Source organism: Synchiropus splendidus, chromosome 8, assembly GCF_027744825.2.
Source record: "Synchiropus splendidus isolate RoL2022-P1 chromosome 8, RoL_Sspl_1.0, whole genome shotgun sequence".
NCBI classification, from domain to species: domain Eukaryota; kingdom Metazoa; phylum Chordata; class Actinopteri; order Syngnathiformes; family Callionymidae; genus Synchiropus; species Synchiropus splendidus.
The window spans coordinates 12803468-12816224 of record NC_071341.1 but is presented as its reverse complement, the minus strand read 5'-3'; the positions used below and the strand labels follow the sequence as shown (position 1 = coordinate 12816224).

Below are 12757 nucleotides of genomic sequence, written 5' to 3'. Positions count from 1 at the left end.
TGGCCTGGTAACGTCTCAACCCTCTGCCATGTTTGTCTCTCTGTCCTTGTGGGGACTCTTGGCCATAACCCTTTCCCCAGCCTCATCCAAAACACATGACTAACCTTAACCAGGACTGAAACCCAGTTACTTTCATGCCTTCATCCTCACATTGAGGCTTAAGCTTGTTTGGACCAGCAAAAATGTCCCCACCCTGTTGGTTAAACACTCATACTGGTTCTCACAAAAACAGAAGTACAGGAACACACACAACTCCAGTCTTTAACGACTCTCCAATTGAGTGGAGAATCCAAGTGTTGTTTTCCCTCTGACTGACAGATTGAAAAGTTCCTGGACGTCTCGAATGCCTCGTCACTTTTAACAGTCCAGAAACCAAAATAGCTTGGAAGGTGGAAGTGTCTCCGGCAGGAGACATTTCCACCTTTTGTCTGCCGCCCAGCTGATTGTGACCAGAGTCAGAGACTCACGTCACTCCCGCCACCCCAAGATGGAACATGACGGCCTGAGACCTTTGATCTGATGGTTCCTACCACTCCTCAGAGAGCCCTTGAGCAAGACGCCGAGCCGCTGGAGGGTGGGTTGACGTCAGTCGGTTGATTAAAGTGTTACATGAATGCCAACTGACTTCATGAACAATACCTGGGTCATCAGAGCACACTGGTGAGGTCAACAACCGTCTTAGCTATGCCCTTTATGGTCGGGTCGCGGGGGCAGCAGCTGAGCATCCTGGGCCTCCTGAGGAGCATGGTTCTACGCTAAGTCTGAGCTGGGTGACTGAGCTCAGGTGAGACTGAAAATGTCAGTGTACCTTTTATGTAACATAAACAAGCAAACCATATTTGTAGACTGGCGAATATGAAAGAAAACAAAGAGAGGAAAACCAGACAACAGAAAACTCGTAGGGAAAATTGGACGGAAATGGGAAGTGAAAAAACAAAAGAGAAAGAAGAGGGCAGGGTGCAGTTTTCACCCCTCAGGAGAAGAGAGAGGTCGGGTCAGACCTGGACCTTCACTCCATAGAACCTTGCCTGGGAGGAGGTTGCTGACCTGGCTCAGGGTCACAGCTTTACTACCACTCATCACAGCTCGGGCTCAGCACCTGGAGCTGTCCTCCATAGAGTGGTGAGAACAAGTCTTCTGACAGGAAGCTCTGACGGGGACATGGTTCGAGTCCCGCACCGTCGTCGGACTTGAAAGAGGCGACTGTGAGAGCCAACATTCAAGTTCTTTGTGAGCTAATCGAGGCGCGACGGCATCTGCCACCAACGGCCTGCAGGGGATCCAACTCACCACCGCCGATGATATTTATAGCTCACTGCCTCGTGGGTCGCCTGGTTCCGGCAGATTTTGGCAATGAAGACGTTCAGTGAGGAAGCGCTCATGAGGCTTCACACACGTTGCCGCAGACGCTCATCTGACCGGGCGTGGAGAATCTACTAAGAATCGTGGCCCGCCCGGGATCAGAACCATGGTCCAGAGCCCGGTTCATCTGGAGACGTGTCTCTTTGCATCGACATCTGTGGTGAAAAGTAAACAGTTATTTTGTTCGCTAAAGTACTCGTTGATACTACGAAAGTAGTGACGTCATATGGCCGTTCATCATTCTGTCCCACGACTGAAGACACACACTCACTTGTCTCACACCGAAACACACGTTTGTTTTGCGAGACAGCTGTGCAACCGCGAGCACGTCATCAGTCGTCACGCCTCTTCACGGAACACACGCACACGTACACGCGTGTCTCGTGTGTGAAGTCCTCCGCGTGACTTGCTGTTACGCTGAGAATACTTTAAATAAAAAAAGTCATTATAACGACAACCTTCATACAACTCGCCATTCTGCGTATATCCACGGGGTGGCAGCACCACATCTGCCCAACAACGAGCGTCTCTGTCCATCACCATAGCAACCAACCTGCGCCAGTACCGGTGTGAGTGCGGTCACGGTTGTTGTTCAGTTCAGTTTCAACTTCACTCCAGAGAAAAAAAACAACGTCGCTAATGAAAACAAACACAAAACAAGACTCGAACCCAATGAAAAATGAGCGGCGTAAATATGTTTCTGAAGACGGCGGAATCCAAACGTTTCCTATCTGAACAGTAAACCATCCAGACTCAGTCAGAAACGCGTTTAAAAAGAAAAAGAACGCAGAATCGAACTTTACAAAAACGATGCTGGAATTTCGGAGCGGAACTGAGACCTCTGAACGCACCGTGACGTCATATTCACGAGACGCAACGTGTGCGGAGAGAAACATGGCTGAAGATCGGCTGCTGTTTCACGAGATGAGCCTGGACGACAGACTTGTAAAGGTATGAGGCCAGTCTGTGATTGGTGACTCGGTGGTTGTTGTGTCAGACCTTGTGAAGGCTCGAGGAGCCCGGGAAAGTGTGTCCGTGGCGTGGGGTCACGTCAGCTGGAAAACCCTCTGCTCTCTAACTGCTGGTGATTCACACACGCACCGCTCTTCCTCGCACCGTAACTGTTTATTGCGATTGTAATTGAGAACTCAAGTAAACAAGCGGTTTGTTACGGTAGAGATCCGTCCCCGGTTCGGTGTTAAAGAAGACTTGATGTTGAAAACAATAAGTGACGTCATGTCCTATTTGACCCACGCCAGGCGGTGGCGGACCTGGGCTGGTCCCAGCCGACCCTGATCCAGGAGAAAGCCATCCCGCTGGCTCTGGAGGGGAAGGACCTGCTGGCTCGGGCCCGGACCGGGTCAGGGAAGACCGCTGCGTACGCCATCCCGATGATCCAGCGGATCCTGGACGCCAAGCAGGTTAGCGACACCCGCTGGACGGTCAGGTGAGGAGGCCTGCTCACCTGTGTGTCTGGTTCTGTTTGGGTCCAGACAGTGCAAGAGCAGGACGTGCGAGCGCTGGTCCTGGTCCCGACCAAAGAGCTGGGTCAGCAGGTGCAGACCATGGTCAGGCAGCTGACGGCCTACTGCTCTAGAGACGTGCGTGTGGCTGACATTTCAGCTAAAGCCGACCTGTCTGCACAGAGGTCAGTGGTCCAGACCCGGGAACGCAGTCATGAGCGACTTGCGACGGTGTGTTTGATTAACAGGCCCGTCCTGATGGAGAAACCCGACGTGATCGTGGGGACGCCCTCACGAGTCCTGGCCCATCTGTCGGCTCAGAACCTGGTCCTGCACTCGTCCCTGGAGACCCTGGTGGTGGATGAGGCCGACCTGCTTTTCTCTTTTGGCTTCGAGTCAGACCTGAAGAACCTCCTGTGGTCAGAACCTACCTGTATCGACCGACGTGACGTGGCTGGGCATAACATAACATAACATGATCTGACTTGACGTGACTTGGTTTGACTTGACTTCACCTGACCTGAACTGTGGACGTAACGTGGCATGACTTGACATGACTCTGTGAATTAATGTGAGGTGACTTGACCGGACATGATGTCACCTGATGTGGTGGAATGTGACTGTGTGATGTGGCATACAGAGACTTGATGTGACTTGCTGTAACTGGTGAGGTGACTTGGGTCTGCCTCGAGCAGACTTGACTGACAGCTGCTCTCTCTCTGGTCCACAGTCACCTCCCGAAGATCTACCAATCACTGGTGATGTCGGCAACGCTCAGCGAGGATGTGCAGTCGCTGAAAGAGCTGCTGCTGCACAACCCGGTAAGCTGTCGGCCCTACGTCACTCGGCCTGCCCACCTGGTCTGACGGCGGCTCCCCCTGCAGGTGACCCTGAAGCTGCAGGGCTCCCAGCTGCCCGACGACTCGCAGCTGCAGCAGTTCAGCCTGCGCTGCGAGGAGGAGGACAAGTTCCTGCTGCTCTACACACTGCTGAAGCTGCGGCTGGTGCAGGGCAAGACACTGGTGTTCGTGAGCGACGTGGAGCGCTGCTACCGCCTCAAGCTCTTCCTGGAGCAGTTCAGCATCCCCGCCTGCGTGCTCAACGCCGAGCTGCCGCTGCAGTCCAGGTGAGGCGGGAGCCGGGTGGGTCACGTGACAGACACCAGCGTCAGCGCTTTCCCCCTCGTCCACCAGGAGTCACATCATCACGCAGTTCAACCAGGGCTTCTACGATTACATCATCGCCACCGATGAGCTCGGCCTGCCTGACTCCGCCCCTTCCAGCGGCAAGCGCAAGAGGAAGGCTGACAGCAGGGCAGGAAAGTGAGTCTCCGTGCTGCGTTTGTGGACACCCTGAGTTTTCGCCTTCTCCCCTGACACCTTCTGTCCCGCCGGGTCACCCGGCTCCAGGTCCAAAGACAAAGAATTCGGGGTGTCACGGGGCGTGGACTTCCAGAACGTTGCCAATGTCATCAACTTTGATTTTCCCGCCAGCGTGGACTCGTACATCCACCGAGTGGGGAGGTGAGTTCCATCTCGCCGGGTTGTCGGTGCGAACCGGCTAAGTGTGCTGGCTCCCACAGGACGGCCAGAGCCGACAAGATGGGCACCGCGCTGTCCCTGGTGTCCCACACGGAGGCGGAGCTGCTGGCAGACGTGGAGCAGGCGCTGATCGGAGGTGAGACCTGTGGAGCGAGGGGTGCTCAGGAACCCAGGCGCCGGGCCTCACTGATGACATGACATCATGTGTCGCAGCTCACGACGACTCGCCGCTGAAACCTTATCAATTCAAGATGGAGGAGATCGAAGGCTTCAGATATCGTTGCCGGGTGAGTCTGCCGGGACACTTCCTGTCATGTGACCGGAACCAATGTTGACATCAGAGAAACACCAAACACGACAAGTCAATGTTGTGTGCACACTGCGTGGCAGAGGGCGCTGTTGTCCCAACACTTAACTGCATGTGTGTGTGTGTGCGCTCAGGACGCAATGCGTTCAGTGACCAAGCAGGCGGTGAAGGAGGCTCGTCTGAAGGAGATCAAGCAGGAGCTGCTGAACTCTGAGAAGCTTAAGGTGAGTCACCACGGTGGGCGGGGCCAGAGGCAGGCCAGTGTTCTGATCGGACGCTCCCGCTGTCGCTCAGACCTACTTCGAAGACAACCCCCGAGACCTGCAGCTGCTCAGGCACGACAAGGACCTGCACCCAGCCGTCATCAAGCCACATCTGAGGAACGTGCCCGACTATCTGAGTGAGTCGCTCGCAAGCAGCAGAGCCTTTTAAGATGGGAAGATAAAGACATGATGCTAACGCTAGCAGTGAAGTGCTGACGTGTGACTCTGTCCTGTCTTCAGTTCCAGAGACGCTCAAGTCCACAGTGAACCCTCTGCTGCTGCGGCGGCGGAGGAAGAAGAAGTTGGGGGTCGCCAGCAAGCCAACGTTCAAGGTCAGCATGTGTAGCTCCGTCAATTCAGTTCAGTTTTGTTTTGATGAAGTTGCAGTTCCACCTTGACCACCACACGGTGGCGCTGCAGTTGCATAGTGTTTAAACTGACTGTGTTTCTGTTCTCTTCAGAAAAGTGTTCAGGGGAAGAACCCGCTCAAGAGCTTCAGGTACTCTGCAGGAAGCAGTCGGAAAACCAAATCGAACAAGTCATGAGCTTGGTGACTTGAGGAGCAGGTCAACACGTTCCCGATCTGTGAGCTAGCAATGGTGTTTGTACAAATGTAAACCATTAAATGATAACCTATGATAACTAGTTGCCTGTGTTTAACCTCAGTGACGGAGCTAGCAGCTAGCACCATGTCCATGTCTGAACACAAGCTTGTTGGTGTTTACTCAGTTTACTCAGCAGAAACATTCTAATGCTAAAGTTTAAAGGATGTTTTCGTTTTATTAGTTTTATTTATAAAATAGTTTTCAACTTTGTGTCCAAAAGTCATTTTACTTTGAATGTTTTATACTGAAAACCCGATACAAATGTTGGCGATATTGCCAGGACGCTGAACTGTTTCCCTGCGTGGCAGAGACTGAAAAGTGGACTTGAGTCAGTCGATGGTGAACTCAAAGGTGTAGTCCTGCGTGGGCACCGAGTCAAAGACGCTGTCGAACGGGTTCTCAGTGGACCACAAGTCCACCGGAAACCAGGAGTCGTACCAGGAGGTGGTGCTCTGTGGTGTTGTGGTTGGCGGTCGTGTGGTTGTCGTTGTGGTGGGTGCTGTGGTGCTGACTGGGGTGATGTTGGAACCACCACGCAGCCTCAACAGCCGCAGTCTGCGCAGCCGCAGTATCCGCAGCCTGCGCAGTCGCTCGGCCTGCTGCGCGGCGGCGTGCGCGTCCAGCGTGGTGGTGGTCACCGGCGGCTGCGTGGTCGTCTTCACGCTGGTCCTGGTGACCAGTCGGATGGGCCGCTTGCCGTTAAGCGCCATGATCTGCCGGATGCGGCCCCAGTTGGACTTGGTCAAGGTGAAGCTGCAGGTGGTGGCGCCAGAGTCGTAGCCCACCTGACAGAGGCGGGTCTGTGGCGTGTAGCCCTCAGCTCGGGCCGTCACCTTGTACTCGCCAGGATTCAGCAGACGCCAGTAGTCTCCGCTTGACGCTGTGATCAGACAAGACGTCAGACTGCAGACCCCCCTGTCTCTGACACCTCTCAGCTCCAAGAGGACGGAGGTGTTCCCCTGCCAGCAGAGAGATCCAACCACACTGGCCTCTACTCTGAACCTGAATGACTGAGCGCTCCCCTCTCAGGGAGAGTCCAGGTGGCTTGTTGTACCTGCCAAACCAGACCATCAGACCTGGTTGCTGGATTCTGTTCCGTCCACCACTTTAGAGACCCTAAACCCAACAGACAGTGGTCCCGGCGACTCCATGTGTTGACTTACCTGTTTTGACATCGTGTCTGATTCCCTCCACTGAGATGGTGGCGTTTCCCACCAGGTTCCCCTCCACATCTCTCACCACGCCCTTGATCCCTCGATTCACCTGAGCAGACAGCACAGCAGGGGTCAGTAGACTTTGCTCCACGGTCCAGGCTCTCGTGTCCTCACCTGCTCCATAAAGGAGAGCAGAGACTCTCGGTTGTTCTCCCACTCCAGAGGAAGTTCACTCTCATGTGGGAACTTGTCGCAGCCCAGGAAGACGGAGAGCTCCAAGCAGTTGGTGTGCAGGTAGCTGAAGTCGTTCATACCTGCGGGAGGAGAGGAGGGGTCGGTGACGGCGTCCACACTCTTCCCTGGGTCCCCCTGTTCTCAAGTGGACCAGCAGACATATGGAACTCAGGAACTCCTCTGGCCCATTTCAATGCCACGTGAGTCTCTGGTGGAGGACTGAGTGTCCCTTTTCAGGTGGGACATCAGGCCGCAGCTGTCCTACCCAGAGAACCTGGGACTTGTGTGTGCCCAGCTGCCCCCAGAGCTGCTGAACTCCTGAGGTGTTTATCCACATCCCGACCATGTCACAGCGAGGACTTACTTCCCACCACAGGCTTCCAGGCTGCTCTGTTGGTTATGGCCTGACCGCCTGTGACATCATCGCCCTGGCACGACCCTCGGTACGTCTCCGTCATGGTCAGGTGACTGTGAGCGTATGACATGGCTAGCCAACGAAACATGGCATCGTCCGGGGTCTCCCTCAGCGCCCCCTCGTTCTGTCGCTGGATACGAGCCCATGTCTCCTCGTTCATCTCACCGTTGGTCCTCCACCTCTGACTGTCTGTGAACTTTGGGGATGAACAGCAAGTTGGGTCATCTCCAGAACTACCATCTGCATGTCTGCGAGGTCATTTCTCCTTACGGACGGCGGAGGGCGCTGCATGTCGAAGGGGTACGCCACCAGCTTCTCGCCTCCCTGAAGGTTGGCCCCGAGAACGAAGGGGGTTCTCTCCATCCAGGATATGACAGCTTTGGTCTCCACTGCGATCTAGAACACAGAAAGCGACGACACATTCGGACACAAGGTCAGAAACGCTTGAATATCCAGACTCACAGAGCCATTGAGGGCGTTCTCCGGCAGCGGGATGTGATGATTCGGGACGACTCGAGGGACCCAGCCCCGATCCTCCGCTCCCCACAAAATGCTGTTGAGATCCGGGAAGTTCTGGAACAGGTCGTACCCTTCTTCGGTCCAGTGACCCAGAGCCCAGTTCCCCATCTCGGAACCCTGTAGGACCAGGTGCTCTTTGAGTCTTCTCTGGGCTCAGGCAGTGTAAACGTACCATCTCATAGGCCAGCTCATAGGCGTCTGGGTTCAGTGACGGCACCAGGTGGATGCGCACTCCGTCCACCAGGCGGCGCACTCTAGGGTTGTTGTCGTTGTACTCCTTGCACAGGAACTGCATCAGAAGAAGGACAAGTTCCCGACCCAGTGCCTCGTTGCCGTGGAGACCTGCTGTGTACCGGAACTCAGGTTCACCTTCAGACGTAGTTTGGTAATGTCAGCAGGAGAAGTTTGCAGAGCTTCCAAACCAGCAGGATCTCAGTATGGTGGTACCCGTCTCGTGCTCTCCAGGGTTGTCGGAGATCTCCATGGCGTACATCTTCAGGCCCTGCGAACTCTTCCCGATGTTGTAGATCCTGGTGATGTTGGGACACTCTTCGTTGATCACCTTCATCATCTGCAGAGCACAAGGTCACAGTGACATCACCAGCGCAGCGGCTGTGGTGATGGACAGGAGGACGACCTGTCTCATGTCTTTGTAGTTGTGATGCCGGAAGTCCAGGTCGTCTGTCGGGGTCACGTCGTTCTCGCTGCGGTGGCTGCCTGAGAGGAGACAGATTTAAGGCAAGACGAGGAAGAATTGGGCGGGGCCGACCAGGTTGGTGTCGCAGACTCACTCGGCAGCTGACACGCCAGGATCTCGGCCCGGAGACACAAGCTGCCGTTCCAGCTCTGAGGAAGGATGCGGATATATCGAGCCACGACTGGCCAGGAAAACTCGTTCATCACCGGCGTGTCCTTGTCCACGTTCCCATAAAACAGCTGCGGGAGGCAGACGTGTCATGACCCGTATTGACCCGAGGTCAGACTGGATGGAGACCCTGGCACCAGGGCACCTCGTCTCTGGAGTCTCCAGCGGTCCCAGCATGTCTGGGACCTTGGCTAGCTTGGCTCATTCACTCACCCACTCGGCGTACCCGTCGTGCAGGACCGTCCAGTCCCGGCTGTCGTTGCTGAACGCAACGTAGTAGGATGAAACAAAGTCCTCACTGGGGGGAAACAGGAAGCGGTTGGGAGGGTTGGACAGACTTGACCCCCTGCACCCATCCTGCTTCACTCACAGAGTTTCGGAGTTGCGGCCTTGCGTGATGACACCGGAGAACTCCACCTCCCGCCGGGCGTCCACCTCGAACCAGTGAGTGGACTCCTCAGGCTCAGCACACCAGGCACCTCCGTACAGGTCTTCCTCTTTGGGGGAGCCCTGAAGACCAGTGTGGTCAGAGCCAACCTTTTCCTGAGCATTACTCAGATGGGGGTTACCTGCATGTTGAGGCGGCCCCTCTGAGCCGAGAATCCGTGATGAGACTGCGAGGATGCCAGCAGCTGGTCGTCTTCCACCCGGTGAGACTCCATACCCAGAGGTGGACACTCTGAGAGGTGCAGAGACATCTGTCAGCCCTCGACACAAGTCTTGGACTGCCCAGCTCTGCTTGGGTCAGCGGCGTTAAGGGTCACAGACACGTGTGTGGGGAGGGTTGAACGTTCAGCATTTTCGTCTTGTTTTTCGAAACATTCCGCCAGCCACTGACCACTGCCATCGCAAACAAGAGCCCTGGTGGGGGCGGTGGTGTGATGAGACGGGGAAGCACTTACTCTTGGGTTCCGGAGGAGGCAGCATCTGCTTCAGCCGCTCCTCTTCCTCTTCCTCCCACATCTTTCTCAGACGCTCAGCTGAGGAGAAACACACACTCACAAACTGTTTCCAGATGTTGCTTCATGTTTCCACATTCCTGCTGCTTGGGTTGTCGCCGGCGCTTCCAGCACACGACCCGGTTCTGCTCCGAACCTCAGCAACATCGCTGCTTCCACTTCACAAGCTAAGACTTTGGAAACGTCGGCGCCCTCTTCAATGGAACCGTGAGCAAGGCTACTAAACTACAATGCTAGCTCGCTAAACACTGTGGTCCAGGTGCCACTTCATCTGGCCTCATGAAGAAACACATGACAGACCAGGTCCTAGTCCTGTCGTGTCATGAGTGGGAGCGTCGAGTCTTCAGGTGCTCGTCAATCACATTTTCAGTCATGAAGCTGAGACTCTGTTAGTCCTCGCCGACATACTCGCACCCCATGTCCTGAGCTGAGACTCCCCCCACTGCAGAAGTGTTTCAGGTCAAGTGTTTCCTTCATGACTAGGAGGCGAAGGAGGCCCACCTTTCTCTGCCTTCTCCTGGCGAGCCCGCTCCTCTTCCTCTTCCTGCTTCTTGGCAGCCACTGAGGACACGTGATGACATCATCATGATGACATCATCACCTGATGCGATTGACGGCTGTTGAACTTACGGTCTGCGTAGTCGTACTCCTCGTACCAGGGGATAACGGGGGGCGCCATCGAGGTCTCCTCTTCATGAGTGAACACACGAGTGTCAGGAAAAACCTAGCTTAGCCTTCACCCGGTGCTTCAGAGCAGGGTCTCCTCCGATGATGGACTCAAACTCACCTGGCACGTAAAGGATGACCTCTGGAGTGGGTGTGACCTTCCTGCGAACTGGACAATGAGAATCAAAGCACTGACTTCAGCTCTGAACCTCCTGAGCTATGGGTCAGCATCTGGGTCAAGACTGGGCTCACCCAGGTCCGGCTCCACTGGCTCCACCCACGTCACCGCCTCCACGGGTCGCTGCGGCGTCACTGGCTGGAAAACTGAGAAGACAAGGGTCAATGAGATCCAGGCACTCAAGACACATGAGACTCGATCTGATGACTTGTGAAAAGTCCAACTACAGAGGAGCTAAAGAACAAGTCTTGCTGACTAGACTCAGATCGTTCTACACTCGACGCGATGACTGGTTCTGGTGTGTGAAGATGAAGAAGTTCACACGTCATCTGTGGACCTCCAGATACGCACTCAAGTCCCAGTCCAGCTCTGTCACCACTCCGGCCTCTGGTCCGGACGTGGTTCTGATGGTGTCCGGCAGCACCGTGGTGGTCTGGGTCTTCGGCTTCTTGGTGGCCTTGGGCTTCTTGGTGGGTTTGGGCTGTTTGGGTTTCTTTGTGGGCTTCGGAGCTTTGGGCTTCTTGGTGGGCTTTGGGGTCTTCTGCTTCTTGGCCTTGGCCTCCTTCTCCGCTGCCTTGCGGGCCTTCGCTGCAGGAGAAGCAGAGAGAATCAACAACGTCACACAAACACACAGTGCCAGTAACAAGACACGGGTGCAAGGGTTGGAATATGTTGCTGGACAGAAGATGGGTTCAGGTCTGCTGGAAGGTCCAACTGAGACTGGACTAGGTCTTGTGACGGGTTGAAACAGAACCCTGCGGAGGTCATGGTCGATCACGTCTTCAGGGTTCCAAGTGGGTGTTGTGACCAGAGTTGGTCGGGTGAGTCGGGTTGTCATAGGAACCAAGGTCATCACAAACCTGGTGTCCAGGTGAAGACACTCGATGACTCGGGCTGCAAGTCAGAGTGCAGCATTCGATATAAACCAGGGAAGGGGACTCAATTGAGGGTGACGAGTCAGAGAACAAGAGTCCAGTCAGGGACACACAGATGGTGGATGAGACTGAGTGACTTGGGACTTGTCCAGTCCCGACGGGTTGGGGTGTCATCTGGCAGCAATTGAGGTAAATGAGAAGGCAGAGAAGAGCCAGACCATTGTCCCTCATCAGGTGTGTGGGCGACTCCCCTGGAGGTCTGCCGGAACTCTCCAACCCAACTCTTTCATTAGATGGTCCCTGAACACACCACAACAACCTGGAGCTCCTCCACAGAGTCGTGGCCCAGGAGATGCAGACGGACCCTTCTGATCAGCTTCAGGAACCGGCCTCCTCTGAGCCGTCGGTCTGAGAGCCCCCTATCCTGGTGTTCATGACAGACCACATCTAGTCTGCCGAGTCAGCAGACAGCACACTTATGCAAGCCAGGATGAGCGGCGCCACAGAAACTGCTTCAGCGGAAAGTTCTCGTGGAAAAACTGGAGACACACAGAGTGACGTCAGCGGGAGCAGAGAGCAGGTCCAGTTGGAAGAGCAGGACCGAGTCACGGCAGCAGGGGGCCACACTCACAACAGGCCTTCCTGTCGCAGCCTGCAGGGAGCGCCGCAGAGGCAAGAAGCAAACCTGAAGTGATGTTGCCAGGTTCCAGTATCACAGTTGAGCTACGTGAGCTTCTCCATCGCCATGTTTGGAAGCCGTCAGGTCTCTCTGGCAGCAGCAGCTTTCTGTGCCGACCACCGATCCCCTGCTGCTGTCCTTCCCTCCACAAGTCTTTTTTCAAAACCTCTTTCTGTGTCTTGACAAGTCGATCTGACGATGAGCTACCAAAGGCTGCTCGTGCGGTGACATAACTTCCTCTTGACTCTCCAGGGCCAACAAGTGGTAGGCAAAAGCATCTGGAGGCTGCTCACCTGCTTCTACCTCCTCTGGGGTCTTCTTCTTCTTGGGCTTCACCTCCTTCACCTCCTCCGCTGGCTCGTCCGACACTTCCGCCTCCTCCGGTCGTCCATGTCCCAGAGCCTGAACCCCTCTCTGGTCCTCATCCTCCACCCGAGCCTTGCTAGCACAGACCAGGACGCAGCAGAGACCTGAGGCCAGCAGCAGCAGCAGAACTTCAGTCCTCATGGTGGAGCTTCACAAGAACTTTCTGGAAGAAATGAAAGCGTGAAGCGTCTGGACTGCAGCTCCGTCTCCTCCTCCTCCTCATCTCTCCCTCACGGCCCATCACCCCCTCTTCCCCTCACCCGTCCGTGCGCAGGGGGAGGAGCCTCCCCACATGACACATTCCTC

The 12757-nt window shown here is 55.3% G+C and overlaps 2 protein-coding genes across 3 annotated transcripts; one reads left to right on the top strand and one right to left on the bottom strand.

The window, feature by feature from the left end:
• The first annotated feature begins 1333 nt into the window (after positions 1-1333).
• ddx56 (DEAD (Asp-Glu-Ala-Asp) box helicase 56) lies at positions 1334-5578 on the top strand. 2 transcript variants are annotated; one of them, XM_053873221.1, is made up of 14 exons: positions 1334-1529; positions 2622-2783; positions 2856-3010; positions 3074-3244; positions 3556-3646; positions 3710-3951; positions 4019-4147; positions 4235-4348; positions 4408-4502; positions 4580-4653; positions 4808-4897; positions 4968-5073; positions 5177-5268; positions 5398-5578. In XM_053873221.1, exons 2-14 carry the CDS (start codon positions 2754-2756, stop codon positions 5479-5481), a joined length of 1473 nt encoding a protein of 490 aa, XP_053729196.1. In that variant the 5' UTR covers positions 1334-1529; positions 2622-2753; the 3' UTR covers positions 5482-5578. The 2 variants fall into 2 exon arrangements, with proteins under 2 accessions (XP_053729196.1, XP_053729195.1); XM_053873220.1 differs by lacking the exon at positions 1334-1529 and adding an exon at positions 2201-2313.
• A 94-nt stretch (positions 5579-5672) lies between these two features.
• aebp1a (AE binding protein 1a) lies at positions 5673-12706 on the bottom strand. The gene is made up of 20 exons (XM_053873218.1): positions 12379-12706; positions 10883-11119; positions 10606-10677; positions 10475-10522; positions 10318-10377; positions 10189-10248; positions 9631-9708; positions 9298-9407; positions 9099-9238; positions 8942-9026; positions 8655-8799; positions 8501-8580; positions 8311-8434; positions 8036-8232; positions 7807-7980; positions 7615-7740; positions 7294-7540; positions 6870-7009; positions 6705-6804; positions 5673-6421 (listed from the first exon to the last, which is right to left on the bottom strand). The coding sequence occupies exons 1-20, from the start codon at positions 12590-12592 to the stop codon at positions 5871-5873; spliced, it is 2988 nt and encodes a 995-aa protein (XP_053729193.1). The 5' UTR covers positions 12593-12706; the 3' UTR covers positions 5673-5870.
• Positions 12707-12757: the final 51 nt, after the last annotated feature.

Excerpts from the sequence above, each read along its gene's own strand:
- ddx56 (XM_053873220.1), top strand. The coding sequence starts at position 2,257 with ATGGCTGAAGATCGGCTGCTGTTTCACGAGATGAGCCTGGACGACAGA. Across the intron at positions 4,349-4,407 it reads TACATCCACCGAGTGGGGAG|GACGGCCAGAGCCGACAAGA; the intron begins GTGAGTTCCATC and ends TGGCTCCCACAG. Across the intron at positions 5,074-5,176 it reads GAACGTGCCCGACTATCTGA|TTCCAGAGACGCTCAAGTCC; the intron begins GTGAGTCGCTCG and ends TCCTGTCTTCAG.
- aebp1a (XM_053873218.1), bottom strand. The coding sequence starts at position 12,592 with ATGAGGACTGAAGTTCTGCTGCTGCTGCTGGCCTCAGGTCTCTGCTGC. Across the intron at positions 10,678-10,882 it reads AGAGCTGGACTGGGACTTGA|TTTTCCAGCCAGTGACGCCG; the intron begins GTGCGTATCTGG and ends TTGTCTTCTCAG. Across the intron at positions 8,233-8,310 it reads CCCTGGAGAGCACGAGACGG|GTGAACCTGAGTTCCGGTAC; the intron begins GTACCACCATAC and ends CTACGTCTGAAG.